This window comes from Rhinoderma darwinii, chromosome 3, assembly GCF_050947455.1.
Source record: "Rhinoderma darwinii isolate aRhiDar2 chromosome 3, aRhiDar2.hap1, whole genome shotgun sequence".
NCBI lineage: Eukaryota > Metazoa > Chordata > Amphibia > Anura > Rhinodermatidae > Rhinoderma > Rhinoderma darwinii.
In genome coordinates this window covers 400433605-400455269 of record NC_134689.1, presented here as the reverse complement: position 1 = coordinate 400455269, position 21665 = coordinate 400433605, and the positions used below count along the sequence as shown (strand labels likewise).

General features: G+C 45.8%; 1 protein-coding gene across 1 annotated transcript in view; it reads right to left on the bottom strand.

The window, feature by feature from the left end:
• MAN2B1 (mannosidase alpha class 2B member 1) overlaps positions 1-20392 on the bottom strand; it is a 39514-nt gene extending 19122 nt beyond the window's left edge. Inside the window, exons 1-10 of the mRNA XM_075859117.1 lie at positions 20254-20392; positions 18755-18857; positions 18203-18376; positions 17939-18132; positions 15219-15351; positions 12606-12751; positions 8979-9095; positions 8814-8896; positions 8087-8207; positions 7919-7997 (exon numbers count right to left, since the gene is read on the bottom strand). Coding sequence (XP_075715232.1) covers positions 7919-7997; positions 8087-8207; positions 8814-8896; positions 8979-9095; positions 12606-12751; positions 15219-15351; positions 17939-18132; positions 18203-18376; positions 18755-18857; positions 20254-20334 — 1231 coding nt within the window. The 5' untranslated portion in view covers positions 20335-20392. The remainder of the gene's footprint in view (positions 1-7918; positions 7998-8086; positions 8208-8813; positions 8897-8978; positions 9096-12605; positions 12752-15218; positions 15352-17938; positions 18133-18202; positions 18377-18754; positions 18858-20253) is intronic.
• Positions 20393-21665: the final 1273 nt, after the last annotated feature.

Genomic DNA, 21665 nt, shown 5'->3' with positions numbered 1-21665 from the left:
ACTAGATCAGGCACATGCGTCTTTCCGAGATCGGGCGAGGCGTTTCGCTTACCAACACTCCAATAAATGCAGTAGGGCGTTAGCTAGATTACTACACCCACGGGCTCCTCACTCCTTTATCCCGGTGATAAAGACGACACAGGGTGAGGGCAAACATAATCCAGAGGACATTGTCAAGACATTTAGGAAATACTATCAGTCCCTGTACAACCTCAAGGGGCCTTTAGCAGATATGTCTTCAAGTGACCTCCAACGGAGGATTGATTCCTATGTTGCACAGATGGCGTTGCCGACTATAGATGAGGCAATATGTGGAAACCTATCACACAGTGTATCGCAGATCACATTGGTGTACACCACCCAGTATAACTATGAGTATGAGGAAAGGGAAGAGGGAAAAGATGTGATCTGATTTAATATTTAACTTTTATTGATATGCATTAATATGTAAAAAATGATGAAAATAAATAAAAAATCCGTTGGTGCAAAAGGTATGTGTGAGTGACCCCCAAACTCACATACCTGAGGCCATGTAATTGTTGGTGAATTATGATAACTATCAAAAGTGTTCAGACAAAAACCACATGTAATGGTATGCTTGCAAAAATGGCAAGCATATGGTCTCAAATTGCGTGGATGCAAAAATGAGAACAATGGTAGCTTGTAGCACTACAAAACGGCTCCACTGCGGTGAAGTCTGAACATGAGCCTACACACTGCGCCCTTACGTTGAATCCCGTGTACCAGGGCTAAAGCACCAACCACAGCCAGGTCCGTATTGCCGTGATGTGCTGAAGAGCATGGGTGTTGATACATTTGTATCGTGGCTGTATAATATTCAATTGAACTGTAAGTCAATTGCAATATGGTAGGAATTGTAAGGGCCAATGGTGGTACACCTGCAGAGTGTGATCGTGCAGTAGATCAGAGCGATTGTACCACCGCACGGCCGTGCATGACTGCCGTAGATGATCTAACAGTCAGCGAACAGCTGCACTCTCACGCCGCCGCTTCTGTGTAACAGAGCAGCTGCGTGGGGAACAGCCGTTAAACTCTGCTGTGCCCGCGTCCAGCTGTCAAAGAGGACGCGGCACAAACAGCGTAAATAAGTGTAACTCCACTGTAGGTGGACTTGGGCTCAACGTACAGCCCTGACCCATAGGTAAACGGGGTAGGCTGCTATAGATGAGACAGACTGCCTCGCTAGGTGAGGCCTTCTCGGAATCGGAAATACATGAGATTATAAAATCGGCACCGTCGGGTAAAAAGCCCGGGTCCGGATGGATTCCCGGCGTCCTTCGTAACTAAGCTTCTTCGCCATATGACTAAGGTATATAACGCGGTTACAACCACCATGCCATTCACTCCGCAAACGTTAGCGGCCACCATTACTGTGATTCCCAAACCGGGGAAAGATCCCTCTGTCTGTTCTAATTACCGTCCAATCTCCTTGATAAATGTGGATGTTAAACATTACTCTAAGGCCATTGCAAATAGACTAGCCCCACTCCTTCCGCGTAGTATCCACGGAGATCAGGCGGGATTTGTTCGTCACAGAGAGGCGAGGGATAATACCAATAAAACTACCCTCTTAATATCCTATGTCTTGAAAAAGTCCTTACCCACCTGTTTAATATCGGTTGATGCGGAAAAAGCTTTCGATCGGGTACATTGGGGGTTCCTGAAATCGGCATTAACCCAGGTAGGGCTCGGCCCCATTATGCTGGATAAGATACTGGTACTGCACGAGTTAGGGCAAATGGGATACTTTCAACACCATTCTCGATTACCAACGGCACTAGACAGGGATGCCCCATCTCCCTTACTCTATGTCATCACGATGGAGCATCTAGCGGTGGCTATCCGCAACTCCCCTGATATCTCAAGGATAGGAATAGGTGGGGATTGCCATAAATTGGCTTTATATGCCGATGATCTCCTGCTCTTTGTGACGAACCCTATGGTTGCCTTACCAGTGCTCATTAGAGAATTCTAAATATTTGGCCAGGTCAGCAACTTTAAGGTAAACTATACGAAAACTGAAGCACTCAACATTCTTATCTTCTGAGACACTGGAGCTTTTAAAGTCATCCTTTTCCTTTAAATGGCAGGCAAGGTCAATCAAATATTTGGGAGTCCAGATTCCTAGGGACCTGGTAGAGATTTACAATCTCAACTATCAACCTTTACTTCAAACCACTCTCAAAAACCTACATTCATATGATCGAGCGCAACTCTCATGGTTTGGCCGCATAAACGCTATCAAAATGGACATCCTCCCTCGGTTTTTATATGTTTCAGGCCCTTCCAGTATTAATCCCTGGAGTGTTTTTTAAGGCTTTGGAGAAAGACTTCCGGAATTTTGTGTGGGGCACGTTGAGGCCGCGCCTTAACCTGAAGTCACTGTCCCGTCCGAAACTGAAGGGGGAGCTGGACTCCCGGATTTGCCCACATATCACCAGGCCGCGGTACTCGCAAGGGTAGTGGACTGGTTTCATAATGGATCCAATAAACAGTGGGTAGGGGCTTGAGCAGTCCATAGTCACTCTCTCCCTTAGATCGTTGCCATGGATTCTTCCTGATTATAGGCCGGTGCTTGCGACCCTTCCACTACTAACCCAGCACTGTCTCACTCTGCGGGACAGACTGTTGGTTAGAAAAGGCCTTTCACATAGACCCGGGCTTCTTAGCCCGCTGTTTGATAACCTGGAATTTCCACCAGCTGTCAATACGAATCATTTCCTGATTTGGTCCTCTTCTGAGGACATGAGACTATGTCAGGTAATGTCGGATGGGGGAGGCTCCCTGCCTTGTCAGAGATGCGCGGGACTTGCCCGGGGAGGACGCTCTCTTGGATGGAACATGCCCAAATGTCCACATTTTTGCGTTCGGCTCTGCCGGGCGGGATGCGTATCGTCACTAACACTGCCTTTGAGTCGCTGTTGCTTCAAACCGAGCCTCCGACTCGGGTGATTTCTAATCTATATACCTTACTTCTAGAGGCCTGTGGGTGACCAGCCTCCTGCATACGTTAGCGCATGGGAACAAGAACTTGGAGTAACCCTGTCACTGGCAGACTGGGACCGAGTATTTTCTGGCTCTCAAAATGCCCGTGGCTTGCCACGCACAGGAAAATTATTTTAAGATACTGACTAGATGGTACCGTTGCCCACAGACTCTAAACAGAATGTACCTTGAGGTGTCAGACTTATGTTGGCGGTGTGGGACTGAGACCGGAACAATGTTGCACATTTGGTGGTCGTGTCCAGCATTACAGACCTTCTGGAAAGCAATTTTTGAAATCTATGCAGAAGTAGAGGGTACACCGTTGGTGCCCACTCCGCAGATAGCTTTGGTATCCCTAATTCCCGGCCCCTTGCCAAGTATTAAGAAGGGTCTACTACGGCATTTCTTGACTGCGTCACGAACAGTTATTCCTAGACATTGGAATTCGACTGTGCCGCCTTCCGTTGGCGAATGGGTGGCGGAGATGGACTCTGTGTCGAATGGAATCTCTGGTTGCAGAGGACAGTGTTCACTTTGGTAGAGTTCTCTCTCTGTGGAGTGCATGGTCATCCTTTAAATCTGGTCCACACTTTGCAAAATGGCTAGGCGGAACCCCCCCCCCCCTAGGAGGGGTCAGTCACGAGCGGTCTGCTACTACAGTGGCTCCCGTCTGGGAGAGGGGAATTCTACTTCCCCCCCCCCCCCCCCACAGTCCATCCTCTCTTTGCCCCCACTGGGGTAGGACACAGGGAGTCTTTCGGGGGCTCAGGCTCTTTAGCTCTGGGCTTCTACCTCTTTTCTTTGTCTTTCCTCCCTTATCTTTTTCTTCCTTCCTCCTTTCGTGAGAGCTGGAGTGATATCACACACCTTACACAGAGCCCTGGATCTAATTTTAAGATGTGACATTACTGGGTAGAGTTCCTGCTTATAGTATGATATGGGAATTTCTCAGATAAGGTGTGTGTGTGTGTGTAATATGATGAAACATGCTAATGTCTCACCCAGGAGTACTGCAGATAGTGATAATAATGACATGTATGTATATTGAGCTGTTTTCTTTGGCTTGTTTGATTGTGTATATGTTAAAGTTTCTAATAAAAATCTAGTTTATGAAAAAAAAAAAAAAAAAAATGATGTTACAGGGGTAATAAGAGGATCAGGAGCCGGGTTACTGTAAGAAGATGTTACAGGGTAATAAGAGGATCAGGAGCCGGGTTACTGTAAGAAGATGTTACAGGGTAATAAGAGGATCAGGAGCCAGGTTACTGTAGTAAGATGTTACAGGGTAATAAGAGGATCAGGAGCCGGGTTACTGTAATAAGATGTTACAGGGTAATAAGAGGATCAGGAGTCGGGTTACTGTAATAAGATGTTACAGGGTAATAAGAGGATCAGGAGCCGGGTTACTGTAATAAGATGTTACAGGGGTAATAAGAGGATCAGGAGCCGGGTTACTGTAATAAGATGTTACAGGGGTAATAAGAGGATCAGGAGCCGGGTTACTGTAATAAGATGTTACAGGGTAATAAGAGGCTCAGGAGCCGGGTTACTGTAATAAGATGTTACAGGGTAATAAGGGGATCAGGAGCCGGGTTACTGTAATAAGATGTTACAGGGTAATAAGAGGATCAGGAGCCCGGTTACTGTAATAAGATGTTACAGGGTAATAAGAGGATCAGGAGCCGGGTTACTGTAATAAGATGTTACAGGGTAATAAGAGGATCAGGAGCCGGGTTACTGTAATAAGATGTTACAGGGTAATAAGAGGATCAGGAGCCCGGTTACTGTAATAAGATGTTACAGGGTAATAAGAGGATCAGGAGCCGGGTTACTGTAATAAGATGTTACAGGGTAATAAGAGGATCAGGAGCCCGGTTACTGTAATAAGATGTTACAGGGTAATAAGAGGATCAGGAGCCGGGTTACTGTAATAAGATGTTACAGGGTAATAAGAGGATCAGGAGCCCGGTTACTGTAATAAGATGTTACAGGGTAATAAGAGGATCAGGAGCCGGGTTACTGTAATAAGATGTTACATGGTAATAAGAGGATCAGGAGCCGGATTACTGTAATAAGATGTTACAGGGTAATAAGAGGATCAGGAGCCGGGTTACTGTAATAAGATGTTACATGGTAATAAGAGGATCAGGAGCCGGGTTACTGTAATAAGATGTTACAGGGTAATAAGAGGATCAGGAGCCGGGTTACTGTAATAAGATGTTACATGGTAATAAGAGGATCAGGAGCCGGATTACTGTAATAAGATGTTACAGGGTAATAAGGGGATCAGGAGCCGGGTTACTGTAATAAGATGTTACAGGGTAATAAGAGGATCAGGAGCCGGGTTACTGTAATAAGATGTTACAGGGTAATAAGAGGATCAGGAGCCGGGTTACTGTAATAAGATGTTACATGGTAATAAGAGGATCAGGAGCCGGGTTACTATAATAAGATGTTACAGGGTAATAAGAGGATCAGGAGCCGGGTTACTGTAATAAGATGTTACAGGGGTAATAAGAGGATCAGGAGCCGGGTCACTGTAATAAGATGTTACAGGGTAATAAGAGGATCAGGAGCCGGGTCACTGTAATAAGATGTTACAGGGTAATAAGAGGATCAGGAGTCGGGTTACTGTAATAAGATGTTACAGGGTAATAAGAGGATCAGGAGCCGGGTTACTGTAATAAGATGTTACAGGGTAATTGGAGGATCAGGAGCCGAGTTACTGTAATAAGATGTTACATGGTAATAAGAGGATCAGGAGCCGGGTTACTGTAATAAGATGTTACAGGGGTAATAAGAGGATCAGGAGCCGGGTTACTGTAATGAGATGTTACAGGGGTAATAAGAGGCTCAGGAGCCGGGTTACTGTAATAAGATGTTATAGGGGTAATAAGAGGATCAGGAGCCGGGTTACTGTAATGAGATGTTACAGGGGTAATAAGAGGCTCAGGAGCCGGGTTACTGTAATAAGATGTTACATGGTAATAAGAGGACCAGGAGCCGGGTTACTGTAATAAGATGTTACAGGGTAATAAGAGGATGAGGAGCCGGGTTACTGTAATAAGATGTTACAGGGGTAATAAGAGGCTCAGGAGCCGGGTTACTGTAATAAGATGTTACATGGTAATAAGAGGATCAGGAGCCGGGTTACTGTAATAAGATGTTACAGGGTAATAAGAGCATCAGGAGCCGGGTTACTGTAAGAAGATGTTACAGGGTAATAAGAGGATGAGGAGCCGGGTTACTGTAATAAGATGTTACAGGGTAATAAGAGCATCAGGAGCCGGGTTACTGTAATAAGATGTTACAGGGTAATAAGAGGATCAGGAGCCGGGTTACTGTAATAAGATGTTACAGGGTAATAAGAGGATCAGGAGCCGGGTTACTGTAATAAGATGTTACAGGGTAATAAGAGGATCAGGAGCCGGGTTACTGTAATAAGATGTTACAGGGTAATAAGAGGATCAGGAGCCGGGTTACTGTAATAAGATGTTACAGGGTAATAAGAGGATCAGGAGCCGGGTTACTGTAATAAGATGTTACATGGTAATAAGAGGATCAGGAGCCGGGTTACTGTAATAAGATGTTACAGGGTAATAAGAGGATCAGGAGCCGGGTTACTGTAATAAGATGTTACAGGGTAATAAGAGGATCAGGAGCCGGGTTACTGTAATAAGATGTTACATGGTAATAAGAGGATCAGGAGCCGGGTTACTGTAATAAGAGGTTACATGGTAATAAGAGGATCAGGAGCCGGGTTACTGTAATAAGAGGTTACATGGTAATAAGAGGATCAGGAGCCGGGTTACTGTAATAAGATGTTACAGGGTAATAAGAGGATCAGGAGCCGGGTTACTGTAATAAGATGTTACAGGGGTAATAAGAGGATCAGGAGCCGGGTTACTGTAATAAGATGTTACAGGGTAATAAGAGGCTCAGGAGCCGGGTTACTGTAATAAGATGTTACAGGGTAATAAGAGGATCAGGAGCCGGGTTACTGTAATAAGAAGTTACAGGGTAATAAGAGGATCAGGAGCCGGGTTACTGTAATAAGATGTTACAGAGTAATAAGAGGATCAGGAGCCGGGTTACTGTAATAAGACGTTACATGGTAATGAGAGGATCAGGAGCCGGGTTACTGTAATAAGATGTTACAGGGTAATAAGAGGATCAGGAGCCGGGTTACTGTAATAAGATGTTACAGGGTAATAAGAGGATCAGGAGCCGGGTTACTGTAATAAGATGTTACAGGGTAATAAGAGGATCAGGAGCCGGGTTACTGTAATAAGATGTTACAGGGGTAATAAGAGGATCAGGAGCCGGGTTACTGTAATAAGATGTTACAGGGTAATAAGAGGATCAGGAGCCGGGTTACTGTAATAAGATGTTACAGAGTAATAAGAGGATCAGGAGCCGGGTTACTGTAATAAGATGTTACATGGTAATGAGAGGATCAGGAGCCGGGTTACTGTAATAAGATGTTACAGGGTAATAAGAGGATCAGGAGCCGGGTTACTGTAATAAGATGTTACAGGGTAATAAGAGGATCAGGAGCCGGGTTACTGTAATAAGATGTTACAGGGTAATAAGAGGCTCAGGAGACGGGTTACTGTAATAAGATGATACAGGGTAATAAGAGGATCAGGAGCCGGGTTACTGTAATAAGATGTTACAGGGTAATAAGAGGATCAGGAGCCGGGTTACTGTAATAAGATGTTACAGGGTAATAAGAGGATCAGGAGCCGGGTTACTGTAATAAGATGTTACAGGGTAATAAGAGGATCAGGAGCCGGGTTACTGTAATAAGATGTTACAGGGTAATAAGAGGATCAGGAGCCGGGTTACTGTAATAAGATGTTACAGGGTAATAAGAGGATCAGGAGCCGGGTGGGGGGAATAGGACACTCACTCAGTGTCAAGCTGCTGCTGGTCCCGTATGGTCCTTGTGTTGCTGCTGCCCCGGTCAAGGCCTCGAGCTGGTTGCAGACCTGATAGTTAAAAGGAAAGACATTATGGTTGTTGCTCTTCAGTGTGGTGACAATCTTCCCTATGCTATGTAACATAAGCCGCGATTCACCTGCAGGAAGTTGTTGCTGAGCCTCTCGTAGCGCTTAAAGGCCGGCCGGCTGGTGAAGTATCCCGTCCAAAACATGTGAGGACCATCCGCATACGGGAGAAAATCGTCGTCCTTCACTGGCCTGAAACACAGAGTACAGATAAGACGTGGCGGACAGGTTACGCTATGGATCTACGTAAAAATCTGCACAAGTAACACGCCGTTTTTGTGGTGTATTTAGAAGCGGATTTGCCCCTTCCTTACAGACCCCAGTAACGGCGGCTTATGCTAGGTGTGTGGATTTACAATACATTTTGCCAAATTTTCAGATATATTGAACCAAGTCTTCTCTTAAATACCATTGATAAATGTGACCAAACAGCAGCCTGTATTCTGCCACATGCAGGGAGGCACTAGGGAAATTTGATATTTGCCATGCCCCATGGGTTTATTATAGGAACAATTTGCATAATATTCTAAGGAGCAGCTCATTGGGACCATTTAGGGGATTGCACAATCTGGAAATGGAAAGCTGTGGGGGATCTGGTGTTCTCGTTTCTCTTAAAGGGGACATGTCCCCCAAAATAGGAGCCTTTGGGTTAGGACTTCTGCACCCACTAAAATGGCACAATTAATGCCAAAGATGCTCCCTTTCTCGAGGGCAGGATTTGGTGATATCCGAGACGTCTCACTGCTACATAGAGGTCAATGACGCTCTACGCAGCCTCCATACAGGTCCTGTCCTCACCAGCTCAGGTTGGCTCGGTTTAATGCCGTCAGGTAGCAGCTTGGTGTAGAGTAAATCACATTCACTTTGCTTCCATTCGCTTGCTAGGGAAAAAAAAGTTTAATGATTTAGTGATGACGCCGTTTCCATGTTATGGGATAACTAGCGTAATAACAAGCACCTCACCTGCGCATTCACCAGATTAATAAGTTTGTCCATGTTCTTAAACCACGGGATGGCGTTCTCATACTGGAAATCAGACCCCATGGTCAGAATAGTGTGGTTGGCGCGATACTTGCTTGCCTATTGGGAGGTATCAGAAGTAATGAGGGACTAATACTACACAGCCAGGTACAGTACACGCCTCTCCCCATACTACAGGTATACACAGCGCAGGTACAGCACACACACACCTCTCCCCATACTACAGGTATACACAGCGCAGGTACAGCACACACACACCTCTCCCCATACTACAGGTATACACAGCGCAGGTACAGTACACACCTTTCCTCATACTACAGGTATACACAGCCAGGTACAGTACACACCTCTCCCCATACTACAGGTATACACAGCGCAGGTACAGTACACACCTCTCCTCATACTACAGGTATACACAGCGCAGGTACAGCACACACACACACCTCTCCCCATACTACAGGTATACACAGCGCAGGTACAGCACACACACACCTCTCCCCATACTACAGGTATACACAGCGCAGGTACAGCACACACACACCTCTCCCCATACTACAGGTATACACAGCCAGGTACAGCACACACACACCTCTCCCCATACTACAGGTATACACAGCCAGGTACAGTACACACCTCTCCCCATACTACAGGTATACACAGCGCAGATACAGTACACGCCTCTCCCCATACTACAGGTATACACAGCGCAGGTACAGCACACACACACCTCTCCCCATACTACAGGTATACGCAGCGCAGGTACAGTACACACCTTTCCTCATACTACAGGTATACACAGCCAGGTACAGTACACACCTCTCCCCATACTACAGGTATACACAGCGCAGGTACAGTACACACCTCTCCTCATACTACAGGTATACACAGCGCAGGTACAGCACACACACACACACACACACACACACACACCTCTCCCCATACTACAGGTATACACAGCGCAGGTACAGCACACACACACCTCTCCCCATACTACAGGTATACACAGCGCAGGTACAGCACACACACACCTCTCCCCATACTACAGGTATACACAGCCAGGTACAGCACACACACACCTCTCCCCATACTACAGGTATACACAGCGCAGGTACAGTACACACCTCTCCTCATACTACAGGTATACACAGCCAGGTACAGTACACACCTCTCCCCATACTACAGGTACACACAGCGCAGGTACAGTACACACCTCTCCCCATACTACAGGTATACACAGCGCAGGTACAGTACACACCTCTCCCCATACTACAGGTATACACAGCGCAGGTACAGTACACACCTCTCCTCATACTACAGGTATACACAGCGCAGGTACAGTACACACCTCTCCCCATACTACAGGTATACACAGCGCAGGTACAGTACACACCTCTCCTCATACTACGGGTATACACAGCGCAGGTACAGTACACACCTCTCCCCATACTACAGGTATACACAGCGCAGGTACAGCACACACCTCTCCCCATACTACAGGTATACACAGCGCAGGTACAGTACACACCTCTCCTCATACTACAGGTATACACAGCCAGGTACAGTACACACCTCTCCTCATACTACAGGTATACACAGCGCAGGTACAGCACACACCTCTCCTCATACTACAGGTATACACAGCCAGGTACAGCACACACACACCTCTCCCCATACTACAGGTATACACAGCCAGGTACAGTACACACCTCTCCCCATACTACAGGTATACACAGCGCAGGTACAGTACACACCTCTCCTCATACTACAGGTATACACAGTGCAGGTACAGTACACACCTCTCCTCATACTACAGGTATACACAGCGCAGGTACAGTACACACCTCTCCTCATACTACGGGTATACACAGCGCAGGTACAGTACACACCTCTCCCCATACTACGGGTATACACAGCGCAGGTACAGTACACACCTCTCCCCATACTACGGGTATACACAGCACAGGTACAGTACACACCTCTCCTCATACTACAGGTACAACACACGCCTTTCCTCATACTACAGGTATACACAGCGCAGGTACAGTACACACCTCTCCTCATACTACGGGTATACACAGCGCAGGTACAGTACACACCTCTCCCCATACTACAGGTATACACAGCGCAGGTACAGTACACACCTCTCCCCATACTACAGGTATACACAGCGCAGGTACAGTACACACCTCTCCCCATACTACAGGTATACACAGCGCAGGTACAGTACACACCTCTCCTCATACTACGGGTATACACAGCGCAGGTACAGTACACACCTCTCCCCATACTACAGGTATACACAGCCAGGTACAGTACACACCTCTCCTCATACTACAGGTATACACAGCGCAGGTACAGTACACACCTCTCCCCATACTACAGGTATACACAGCGCAGGTACAGTACACGCCTCTCCCCATACTACAGGTATACACAGCGCAGATACAGTACACGCCTCTCCCCATACTACAGGTATACACAGCGCAGATACAGTACACACCTCTCCCCATACTACAGGTATACACAGCGCAGGTACAGTACACACCTCTCCCCATACTACAGGTACACACAGCGCAGATACAGTACACGCCTCTCCCCATACTACGGGTATACACAGCGCAGGTACAGTACACACCTCTCCCCATACTACAGGTATACACAGCCAGGTACAGTACACACCTCTCCCCATACTACAGGTATACACAGCCAGGTACAGCACACACCTCTCCTCATACTACAGGTATACACAGCGCAGGTACAGTACACACCTCTCCTCATACTACGGGTATACACAGCGCAGGTACAGCACACACCTCTCCTCATACTACAGGTATACACAGCGCAGGTACAGTACACACCTCTCCTCATACTACGGGTATACACAGCGCAGGTACAGTACACACCTCTCCCCATACTACGGGTATACACAGCGCAGGTACAGTACACACCTCTCCCCATACTACAGGTATACACAGCCAGGTACAGCACACACCTCTCCTCATACTACAGGTATACACAGCGCAGGTACAGTACACACCTCTCCTCATACTACGGGTATACACAGCGCAGGTACAGTACACACCTCTCCCCATACTACGGGTATACACAGCGCAGGTACAGTACACACCTCTCCCCATACTACAGGTATACACAGCCAGGTACAGTACACACCTCTCCCCATACTACAGGTATACACAGCCAGGTACAGCACACACCTCTCCTCATACTACAGGTATACACAGCGCAGGTACAGTACACACAGCGCAGGTACAGTACACACCTCTCCCCATACTAGAAGTATACACCTCTCCTCATAGTACAGGTATACACAGCCAGGTACAGTACACACCTCATATTACAGGTATACACAGCACAGGTACAGTACACACCTCATACTACAGGTATACACCTCTCCTCATAGTACAGGTATACACAGCCAGGTACAGTACACACCTCATATTACAGGTATACACAGCACAGGTACAGTACACACCTCATACTACAGGTATACACCTCTCCTCATAGTACAGGTATACACAGCCAGGTACAGTACACACCTCATATTACAGGTATACACAGCACAGGTTATGATATAGTACAGTCTAATACCTGTATGTTTACAGTCTTCAGAAACAACTCTAATACGGCATCTACATTATTGTCCTCCATTTGTGGATTATCCATGATCGGGGGATCCGCACACAACTGATCCCAGCAGAAGCCGTCTGGAGGGTTGTATCCATTGGGTAGGACACCTGGAAGAGATGCCAACATGATCAGACGACTGGCGGATGATGGCACCATTACCCAGCACTCATCCCGGCAGTTACTCAACAATTGTAACTCCTGATAGATGTAGCAGAGCTCGTATTCTAACTAAACTCTTTGGGGACGCTTTTATAGATAAGTTGGATGATAAGTTCTGTGGGAGCTGGACTTCTATTCAGTGGCGTAACTATAGGGGTCACAGCGGTCGCAATTGCGACCAGGCCCCCCCGCAACACATCAATGAAAAGTTACTATAGTAACTGGGGTCTATGTAATAAACTACACGGGCCCCCGTTATTATTGTGACTGACAGTACTTCTATTCCTCATTCCGGAGCGCAGCGGCGGTCCCGACGTCACAACGCTATGCGCACAACATCCCGACCCTGGATGGAGTCAGGACCTCCGCTGCGGCCGAAGAGGAAGGGAAGTTTAATACCACCATCTGTTGGAGCAGATGGGTCGGACCCCCGCCAATCAGCTGTTTTGAAGGGGGTGCAGGGCTCGTACGGGCGCTACTTCCCTCTTCATTCCGGTCACTTTCTCACGCTGAATCGTCGACGCGGACGTCCAACAAACAGTATCACACATGCACGTGGGCCCTGTATCCAAGCCCACCATGTGTGTTAGGTTGTGTTCACATCACCGTTGACCCTTCGCCGAGGAGTCCCGTCGGATAACCCCTCAACGGAACGGCAAACTAAAACCTCAGCTTCAGTTTCCCTCACAACTGATCTCCATGGTGACGGAAATGATGCTAACGATTTCCGTTTGTCACCGTTGTGACAGGGTTCCGTTGTTCTTGACAAAATCAATAGCGCAGTAGTTTCCGTTGAGGCGTTACCCAACAGAAACCATACGGAAGGGCAGCGGTGATGTGAACAGGCCCTTACTAATGTGTGTTTGTGTTTTGTTTAAATGTTCGGTCATTGGATTCGAGGACTACTTCAATGACGGCTTTTTTTTTTCTTTTTTCCATCATCATCAATAAAACGGATAATGAGAGTTGTGTGGGGGTTTTTTCTATGTCTTTGTATTTTTTTTAAACTTTATTACTACCGCCTTAGTAATGGCCGCCGGCTGATTAAGCCTCGCCTTAGTAATGGACGTTGTCAATGTTAGACATGAAGAGACTATCACTAACCCCATTACCCACTGCCACTAGGGGTACCGGGAAGAGCTGGGTACAATCCAGTATCCGACCATCTATAGTGCAGGCCGGGCACTGGGGCGGCGCAGGCTGGCGCTATTAGACTGGGAAAGCCCAAAAACAGTGGCCCTTCCCACCCTGGTAATGCTAGCCTGCTGTTGCCATGTTGTATCTGGCTGGTTATCAAAAATGGGGGGCCCCACGTGATTTTTTTTCAAATAAATAAAATAACTGGAAAAAACAATGTGAGGTTCCCCCATCTTTTTAACCAGTCAGATACAACAGCAGGCTAGCATTACCAGGGTGGGAAGGGCCACTGTTTTTTGGGCTCCCCCAGCCTAATAACACCAGCCTGCGGCCACGCCACTGCCCAACCATCACTACAGAATCGTACCCAGCTCTTCCGGGTACCCCTGGTGGCGGTGGGTACCCGGGTAATAATGGGGGTTAGTGATGGCCTCTTCATGTCTAACATGAAGCCTCGCCTTAGTAATGGACGTTGTCAATCAGCCGGCAGCTATTAATAAGGCGGAAGTAATAAAGTTTAGGGGGAAAAAAAAAAAAAGAAAAAAAATTTATTGAAATAAAAATCCCACACACAACCCTCGTTAGCGTTTTTTTTATTCTCAATAAAATGGTTGTCATCGAAGTAGTCCTCAAAACCAAAGTAGTCCAACATCCAAACTCGTAAAAAAAACAAAAAATAAAAACACAAACAAACACACAAAAAAGCAAAAACAATTTTTATTCTTACCTTTCCTGGGTCCAGCGCCGAAGCCGCAATGTCAGCGAGCTGGGCCCTAAATCTAATCCTGTGATGTGTGATACAGTCTGCTGAGCCACGGTATCTAATACTATCATGTGTGATACTGTCTACTGAGCCACTGTATCTAATCCTATCATGTGTGATACTGTCTGCTGAGCCACGGTATCTAATCCTATCATGTGTGATACTGTCTGCTGAGTCACTATCTAATCCCATCCAAAGCTATAGGGTCGTAGTGCTAAAGATATGCTGTCTGCTATATACACATTTTTTTGGGCGGAAACATATGTATTGGGGCTTTTTCCCCTGACGTTTCAAGTCCTTAGTGACGCCCCCGGCTGCTAGTGCTGCATCGTTTGGTCACTTAGGAGACCCAGCAATGCAGCTGAAAGCTGCGGACCGTCGGCCATGAGAAGTTTGGGGGGGGGGGGGCACCAAGAAGAACTTTGCATCGGGGCCCATGAGCCTTTAGCTACGCCCCTGCTTATATTTATTGGGGATATTTCACACAGAATAGAAGAGAAAATCTTGTGACTGACCAGTGAAGAGGTCGGCAGTGGGTGCTGCTAGATCATCGCTTCCCCTCCAGATCATCTCCATCTTTTTGTCCCTCTCTCGATTTGCTTTATCCTGATAATCCAACCGGCCGAAAAACAGTCCATCATATCCCATCTATCAGACAACGAGAGGACGTTGTGAGGTGACACAGTTACAGCAGAGATGACAAATACACCCTGACAACTTATCCTGGGGCAGTATTATAGTAGTTATATTCTTGTATATTGGGGGCAGTATTATAGTAGTTATATTCTTGTACATAGGGGGCAGTATTATAGTAGTTATATTCTTGTATATAGGAGCAGTATTATAGTAGTTATATTCTTGTATATAGGGGGCAGTATTATAGTAGTTATATTCTTGTATATTGGGAGCAGTATTATAGTAGTTATATTCTTGTATATAGGAGCAGTATTATAGTAGTTATATTCTTGTATATAGGGGGCAGTATTATAGTAGTTATATTCTTGTATATTGGGGGCAGTATTATAGTAGTTATATTCTTGTATATAGGGGCAGTATTATAGTAGTTATATTCTTGTATATAGGAGCAGTATTATAGTAGTTATATTCTTGTATATAGGGGGCAGTATTATAGTAGTTATATTCTTGTATATTGGGAGCAGTATTATAGTAGTTATATTCTTGTATATAGGAGCAGTATTATAGTAGTTATATTCTTGTATATAGGGGGCAGTATTATAGTAGTTATATTCTTGTATATTGGGGGCAGTATTATAGTAGTTATATTCTTGTATATAGGGGCAGTATTATAGTAGTTATATTCTTGTATATAGGAGCAGTATTATAGTAGTTATATTCTTGTATATAGGGAGCAGTATTATAGTAGTTATATTCTTGTATATAGGGGGCAGTATTATAGTAGTTATATTCTTGTACATAGGAGGCAGTATTATAGTAGTTATATTCTTGTATATAGGGGCAGTATTATAGTAGTTATATTCTTGTACATAGGAGCAGTATTATAGCAGTTATATTCTTGTATATAGGGGCAGTATTATAGTAGTTATATTCTTGTATATAGGAGGCAGTATTATAGTAGTTATATTCTTGTATATAGGGGCAGTATTATAGTAGATATATTCTTGTATATAGGGGCAGTATTATAGTAGTTATATTCTTGTATATAGGAGGCAGTAGTATAGTAGTTATATTCTTGTACATAGGAGCAGTATTATAGTAGTTATATTCTTGTATATAGGGGCAGTAATATAGTATATTCTTGTACACAGGAGGCCGTACTATTATAGTAGTTATATTCTTGTATATAGGGGCAGTATTATAGTAGTTATATTCTTGTATATAGGGGCAGTATTATAGTAGTTATATTCTTGTATATTGGGGCAGTATTATAGTAGTTATATTCTTGTATATAGTAGGCAGTATTATAGTAGTTATATTCTTGTATATATGAGCATTATTATAGTAGTTCTTGTATATAGGGGCATTATTATAGTAGTTCTTGTATATTGGGGCAGTATTATAGTAGTTATATTCTTGTATATAGTAGGCAGTATTATAGTAGTTATATTCTTGTATATAGGAGCAGTATTATAGTAGTTATATTCTTGTATATAGGGGCAGTATTATAGTAGTTCTATTCTTGTATATAGGAGCAGTATTATAGTAGTTATATTCTTGTATATAGGGGCAGTAATATAGTATATTCTTGTACAAAGGAGGCCGTATTATAGTAGTTATATTCTTGTATATAGGGGCAGTATTATAGTAGTTATATTCTTGTATAAAGGGGGCAGTATTATAAGTTATATTCTTGTATATAGGGGCAGTATTATAGTAGTTATATTCTTGTATATAGGGGCAGTATTATAGTAGTTATATTCTTGTACATAGGGGGCAGTATTATAGTAGTTATATTCTTGTATATAGGGACAGTATTATAGTAGTTATATTCTTGTACATAGGAGGCAGTATTATAGTAGTTATATTCTTGTACATAGTTGGCAGTATTATAGTAGTTATATTCTTGTATATAGGAGCAGTATTATAGTAGTTATATTCTTGTACATAGGGGGCAGTATTATAGTAGTTATATACTTGTATATAGGGGGCAGTATTATAGTAGTTATATTCTTGTATATAGGGAGCAGTATTATAGTAGTTATATTCTTGTATATAGGGGGCAGTATTATAGTAGTTATATTCTTGTACATAGGGGGCAGTATTATAGTAGTTATATACTTGTATATAGGAGCAGTATTATAGTAGTTATATTCTTGTATATAGGGAGCAGTATTATAGTAGTTATATTCTTGTATGTATGGGGCAGTATTATAGTAGTTATATTCTTGTATATAGGGGCAGTATTATAGTAGTTATATTCTTGTATATAGGAGGCAGTATTATAGTAGTTATATTCTTGTATATAGGGAGCAGTATTATAGTAGATATATTCTTGTATATAGGGGGCAGTATTATAGTAGTTATATTCTTGTACATAGGGGGCAGTATTATAGTAGTTATATTCTTGTACATAGTGGGGATGTATTATAGTAGTTATATTCTTGTATATAGGGAGCAGTATTATAGTAGTTATATTCTTGTATATAGGAGGCAGTATTATAGTAGTTATATTCTTGTACATAGGGGGCAGTATTATAGTAGTTATATTCTTGTATATAGGAGGCAGTATTATAGTAGTTATATATTTTTCACGTGCCTGAGCAAAGAGCAGAGCTTGTTCTCTCGAGTGTCCAAAGGGATCAATGTGCCAAGCCACCCGGGGTCTACCACATTCACCAAACGTAGTCTGTAGGAACTGCAAACCGAGGGTCATCTGGTCAATAATCGGACTATAATGCGTGGCCGCTTCATCGTTCATGGTCCAACCTCCGTTGATAAACTCCAAGCGACCTATGACGTAGAGGAAGATGGTCAATATCACGAGTGCACAGAGCATCTCACAGCGCCCTCTAGTGCTCACCTTCTTGTATGAGCTGAATCACATCCCTCTGTAAAGATTCCTTCTGCTCTTGCCACCAGAGCCAGAAAAACGCACTCTCCGCGTAGATAAACCGCCTCCTGGGGTCTGCGAGTAGCTGTGAAACGACTGAATCTAGAATATACTGCACCCCAGCATGCTGAATGTTGTTACGTCCTGCAAGATATAAAATGTAGCAGAGGTGACAATTTCACATCTAGATCTATGGACCGAGAAGTAGAAATTTTACAAGTAAAAACAAGTCCAGTGTTTATGTCACGGGAACAACATTTTTTTTTCTTACAGCTGGAATCCCCCTTTTTATGGGAACTTCCCTTTAAGGGTTAATGTACGCCGTTAGGGGAAGTAATGATAAGAAGATGCGACACTTCCCGATTGCAGATAAATCTCACTTTTGCACATTTCCTGGGTCTGGTAACGATTTATCTTGTATTATATCTGGAGTATGAAATATACAAAAGGGCAAGAGCTGCCAGTGACGTCAATAGACAAGGGTGGCACAGAGGTGACTGGCTGGCACAGAAAGCTTCTCACCTCCATAGTAATACTGATCCACCGTCTTCAGCCAGCCCACGTCATTGTGCGTGTGAGGAATGAGGTGCACATTGAGGAAGCCCTCGGGGGCTGCAGGGCAGGTCTGGAATAACAGGAAAAGTCAATAAAGAACGAACATCAGAGTTCTGGTCCTTCTGATCAACAGGTCCCCTCATCACTGCCATATGGTCTAGATCACCCGCCGCCGGATCCCTACATCCCGATACTTTACCTCCACTAGATCCCTCTATACACTGCACTCCTCACTGTCTCAGGGCACTGCTCCCTGCACTCCTCTCCGTACCAATATGAACAGAACATGCTCCTCGACACACGGCACCCCCATCACACTGCACCCCCATCTCCCCCATCACACTGCACACCCATCTCCCCCAACACACGGCACCCCCATCACATGGCACCCCCATCTCCCCCAACACACGGCACCCCCAACACACGGCACCCCCATCTCCCCCAACACACGGCACACCCATCTCCCAACACACGGCACCCCCAACACACGGCACCCCCATCACACTGCACCCCCATCTCCCCCATCACACTGCACACCCATCTCCCCCAACACACGGCACCCCCAACACACGGCACCCCCAACACACGGCACACCCATCTCCCAACACACGGCACCCCCAACACACGGCACCCCCATCTCCCCCATCACACTGCACACCCATCTCCCCCATCACATGGCACCCCCATCTCCCCCAACACACGGCACCCCCAACACACGGCACCCCCATCTCCCCCATCACACTGCACACCCATCTCCCCCATCACATGGCACCCCCATCTCCCCCAACACACGGCACCCCCAACACACGGCACCCCCATCTCCCCCATCACACTGCACACCCATCTCCCCCATCACATGGCACCCCCATCTCCCCCAACACACGGCACCCCCATCTCCCCCAACACACTGCACACCCATCTCCCCCAACACACGGCACCCCCAACACACGGCACCCCCATCTCCCCCAACACACGGCACCCCCATCACACTGCACCCCCATCTCCCCAACACACTGCACCCCCATCTCCCCCAACACACTGCACCCCCATCACCCCCAACACACGGCACCCCCATCTCCTCCAACACACGGCACCCCCATCACACTGCACCCCCATCTCCCCAACACACTGCACCCCCATCTCCCCCATCACACTGCACCCCCAACACACTGCACCCCCATCTCCCCCAACACACGGCACCCCCATCACACTGCACCCCCATCTCCCCAACACACTGCACCCCCATCTCCTCCAACATACGGCACCCCCATCACACTGCACCCCCATCTCCCCAACACACTGCACCCCCATCTCCCCCAACACACTGCACCCCCAACAACACACTGCACCCTCAACCCCCCAGGTGCACCCCGACTGGCCCCACTACACTGCACCCCTCACAGACATGGGACTCTGGGGGACATCGGACTTCGCTTCCTGCTTTAGTGAGGAGAAGTGACACTCGCCTCCGGGCCGCAGCCGGCGCCCAGCTGTACACATCCCAGCAGCAGCAGTACGAGCAGTCCCCGCCACCCGCAGCTCTCCATCCCGCAACTGTCCCCGGTATTACCGCTGCGGGACTTTACACACTATCATGTGACTTGTAACACCAGCCACGCCCCGATGCGTCCCGACATCCAATAGAAAGACAGTTCAGAATTACATGATAAACCAAGCAGTACACACAATTTACCGGCAGGGGCAGACACGAGCTGGAATACGCTAGTGTTCCCTTATATACAGTGACAGCTAATAACACTCCACCCTATACAATATATACAGGACAGTGCTGCCCCAGCGAAGATCAGCCCCTTTATTCACAGTGTCACATACTCCATCCTGCCCTACCCTGCTACTTTACCGGCTTTCTCTTTAGTACTGGCACTATAGCCATGAACCTGGAAGATCAGGATGATCTTAGCCACATAAATCACCAGGAGCTGTACCAAACGACAGACTCAGCTCTGCTACATCTTCATGATTGCTTGGTCACTGGCAGAGGACACAAATACAATTGGATAAGGAGGTTGCAGAAAGATCTGGGCATAGGGCAGAAGATGCGGGCGCTTGTCCCTCAGGGTATGTTCACACGCCCTATTTACGGACATAATTCAGGCGTTTTTCGCCTGGAATTGCGGCCGGAAAAACGGCTCCAAACCGTTGGCAAACGTCTGTCAAAAGACGGTGCATAAAAAGACGCCCGCGTCAAAGAAGTGCATATCACTTCTTGGGACTTAATTGGAGCCGTTTTTCATTGACTCCACTGAAAAACAGCTCCAATTACGTCCGTAATTGACGTCGCGAAAAACACCTGCACTTGTCAAAACGTCTGAAATTTAGGAGCTTCATTTACAGCGGATTTAAATATCGCACATGTCTGTTGCGGAAATGGCACGGATGATCACCGGCTGTAAAAAACGGACTACACCCCCCTTTGGGATCGTAAAATAAGCCCTATAGCTAGTCTCCCAGCTCTCCTCGACCCCTGAACGTCAAATCTGCCTAAATACGGCATAAACTGGCAATGGGAATGTGAAGAAGCGCTACAGGACTAGTCAGATTGACCCGGCAGTAGTCCGTCTTATCATTGCTGGGTACATACTGGACTATGACAGTTCTTCCTGAGCAGGAATCAACCTGCAGAACAAACCGCAGCAGAAAAAATAGCAAATAATAAAGTCTAACACCGAGGTGCATTGTGGTTCCAGCACAGAACTGCCTGATAATCCGGAGTGTCACATTATTTCAAGATAAAAATGTAAAAACTGAAGTCACTTTACAGCATTGAGGTTTCCATTGGCTGCAGCACTCCCCGATCCTGGTTTATGAACAGAATTCAAGAACTGCAGTGAAAACTGACAAAGTATGACAGGCGGGT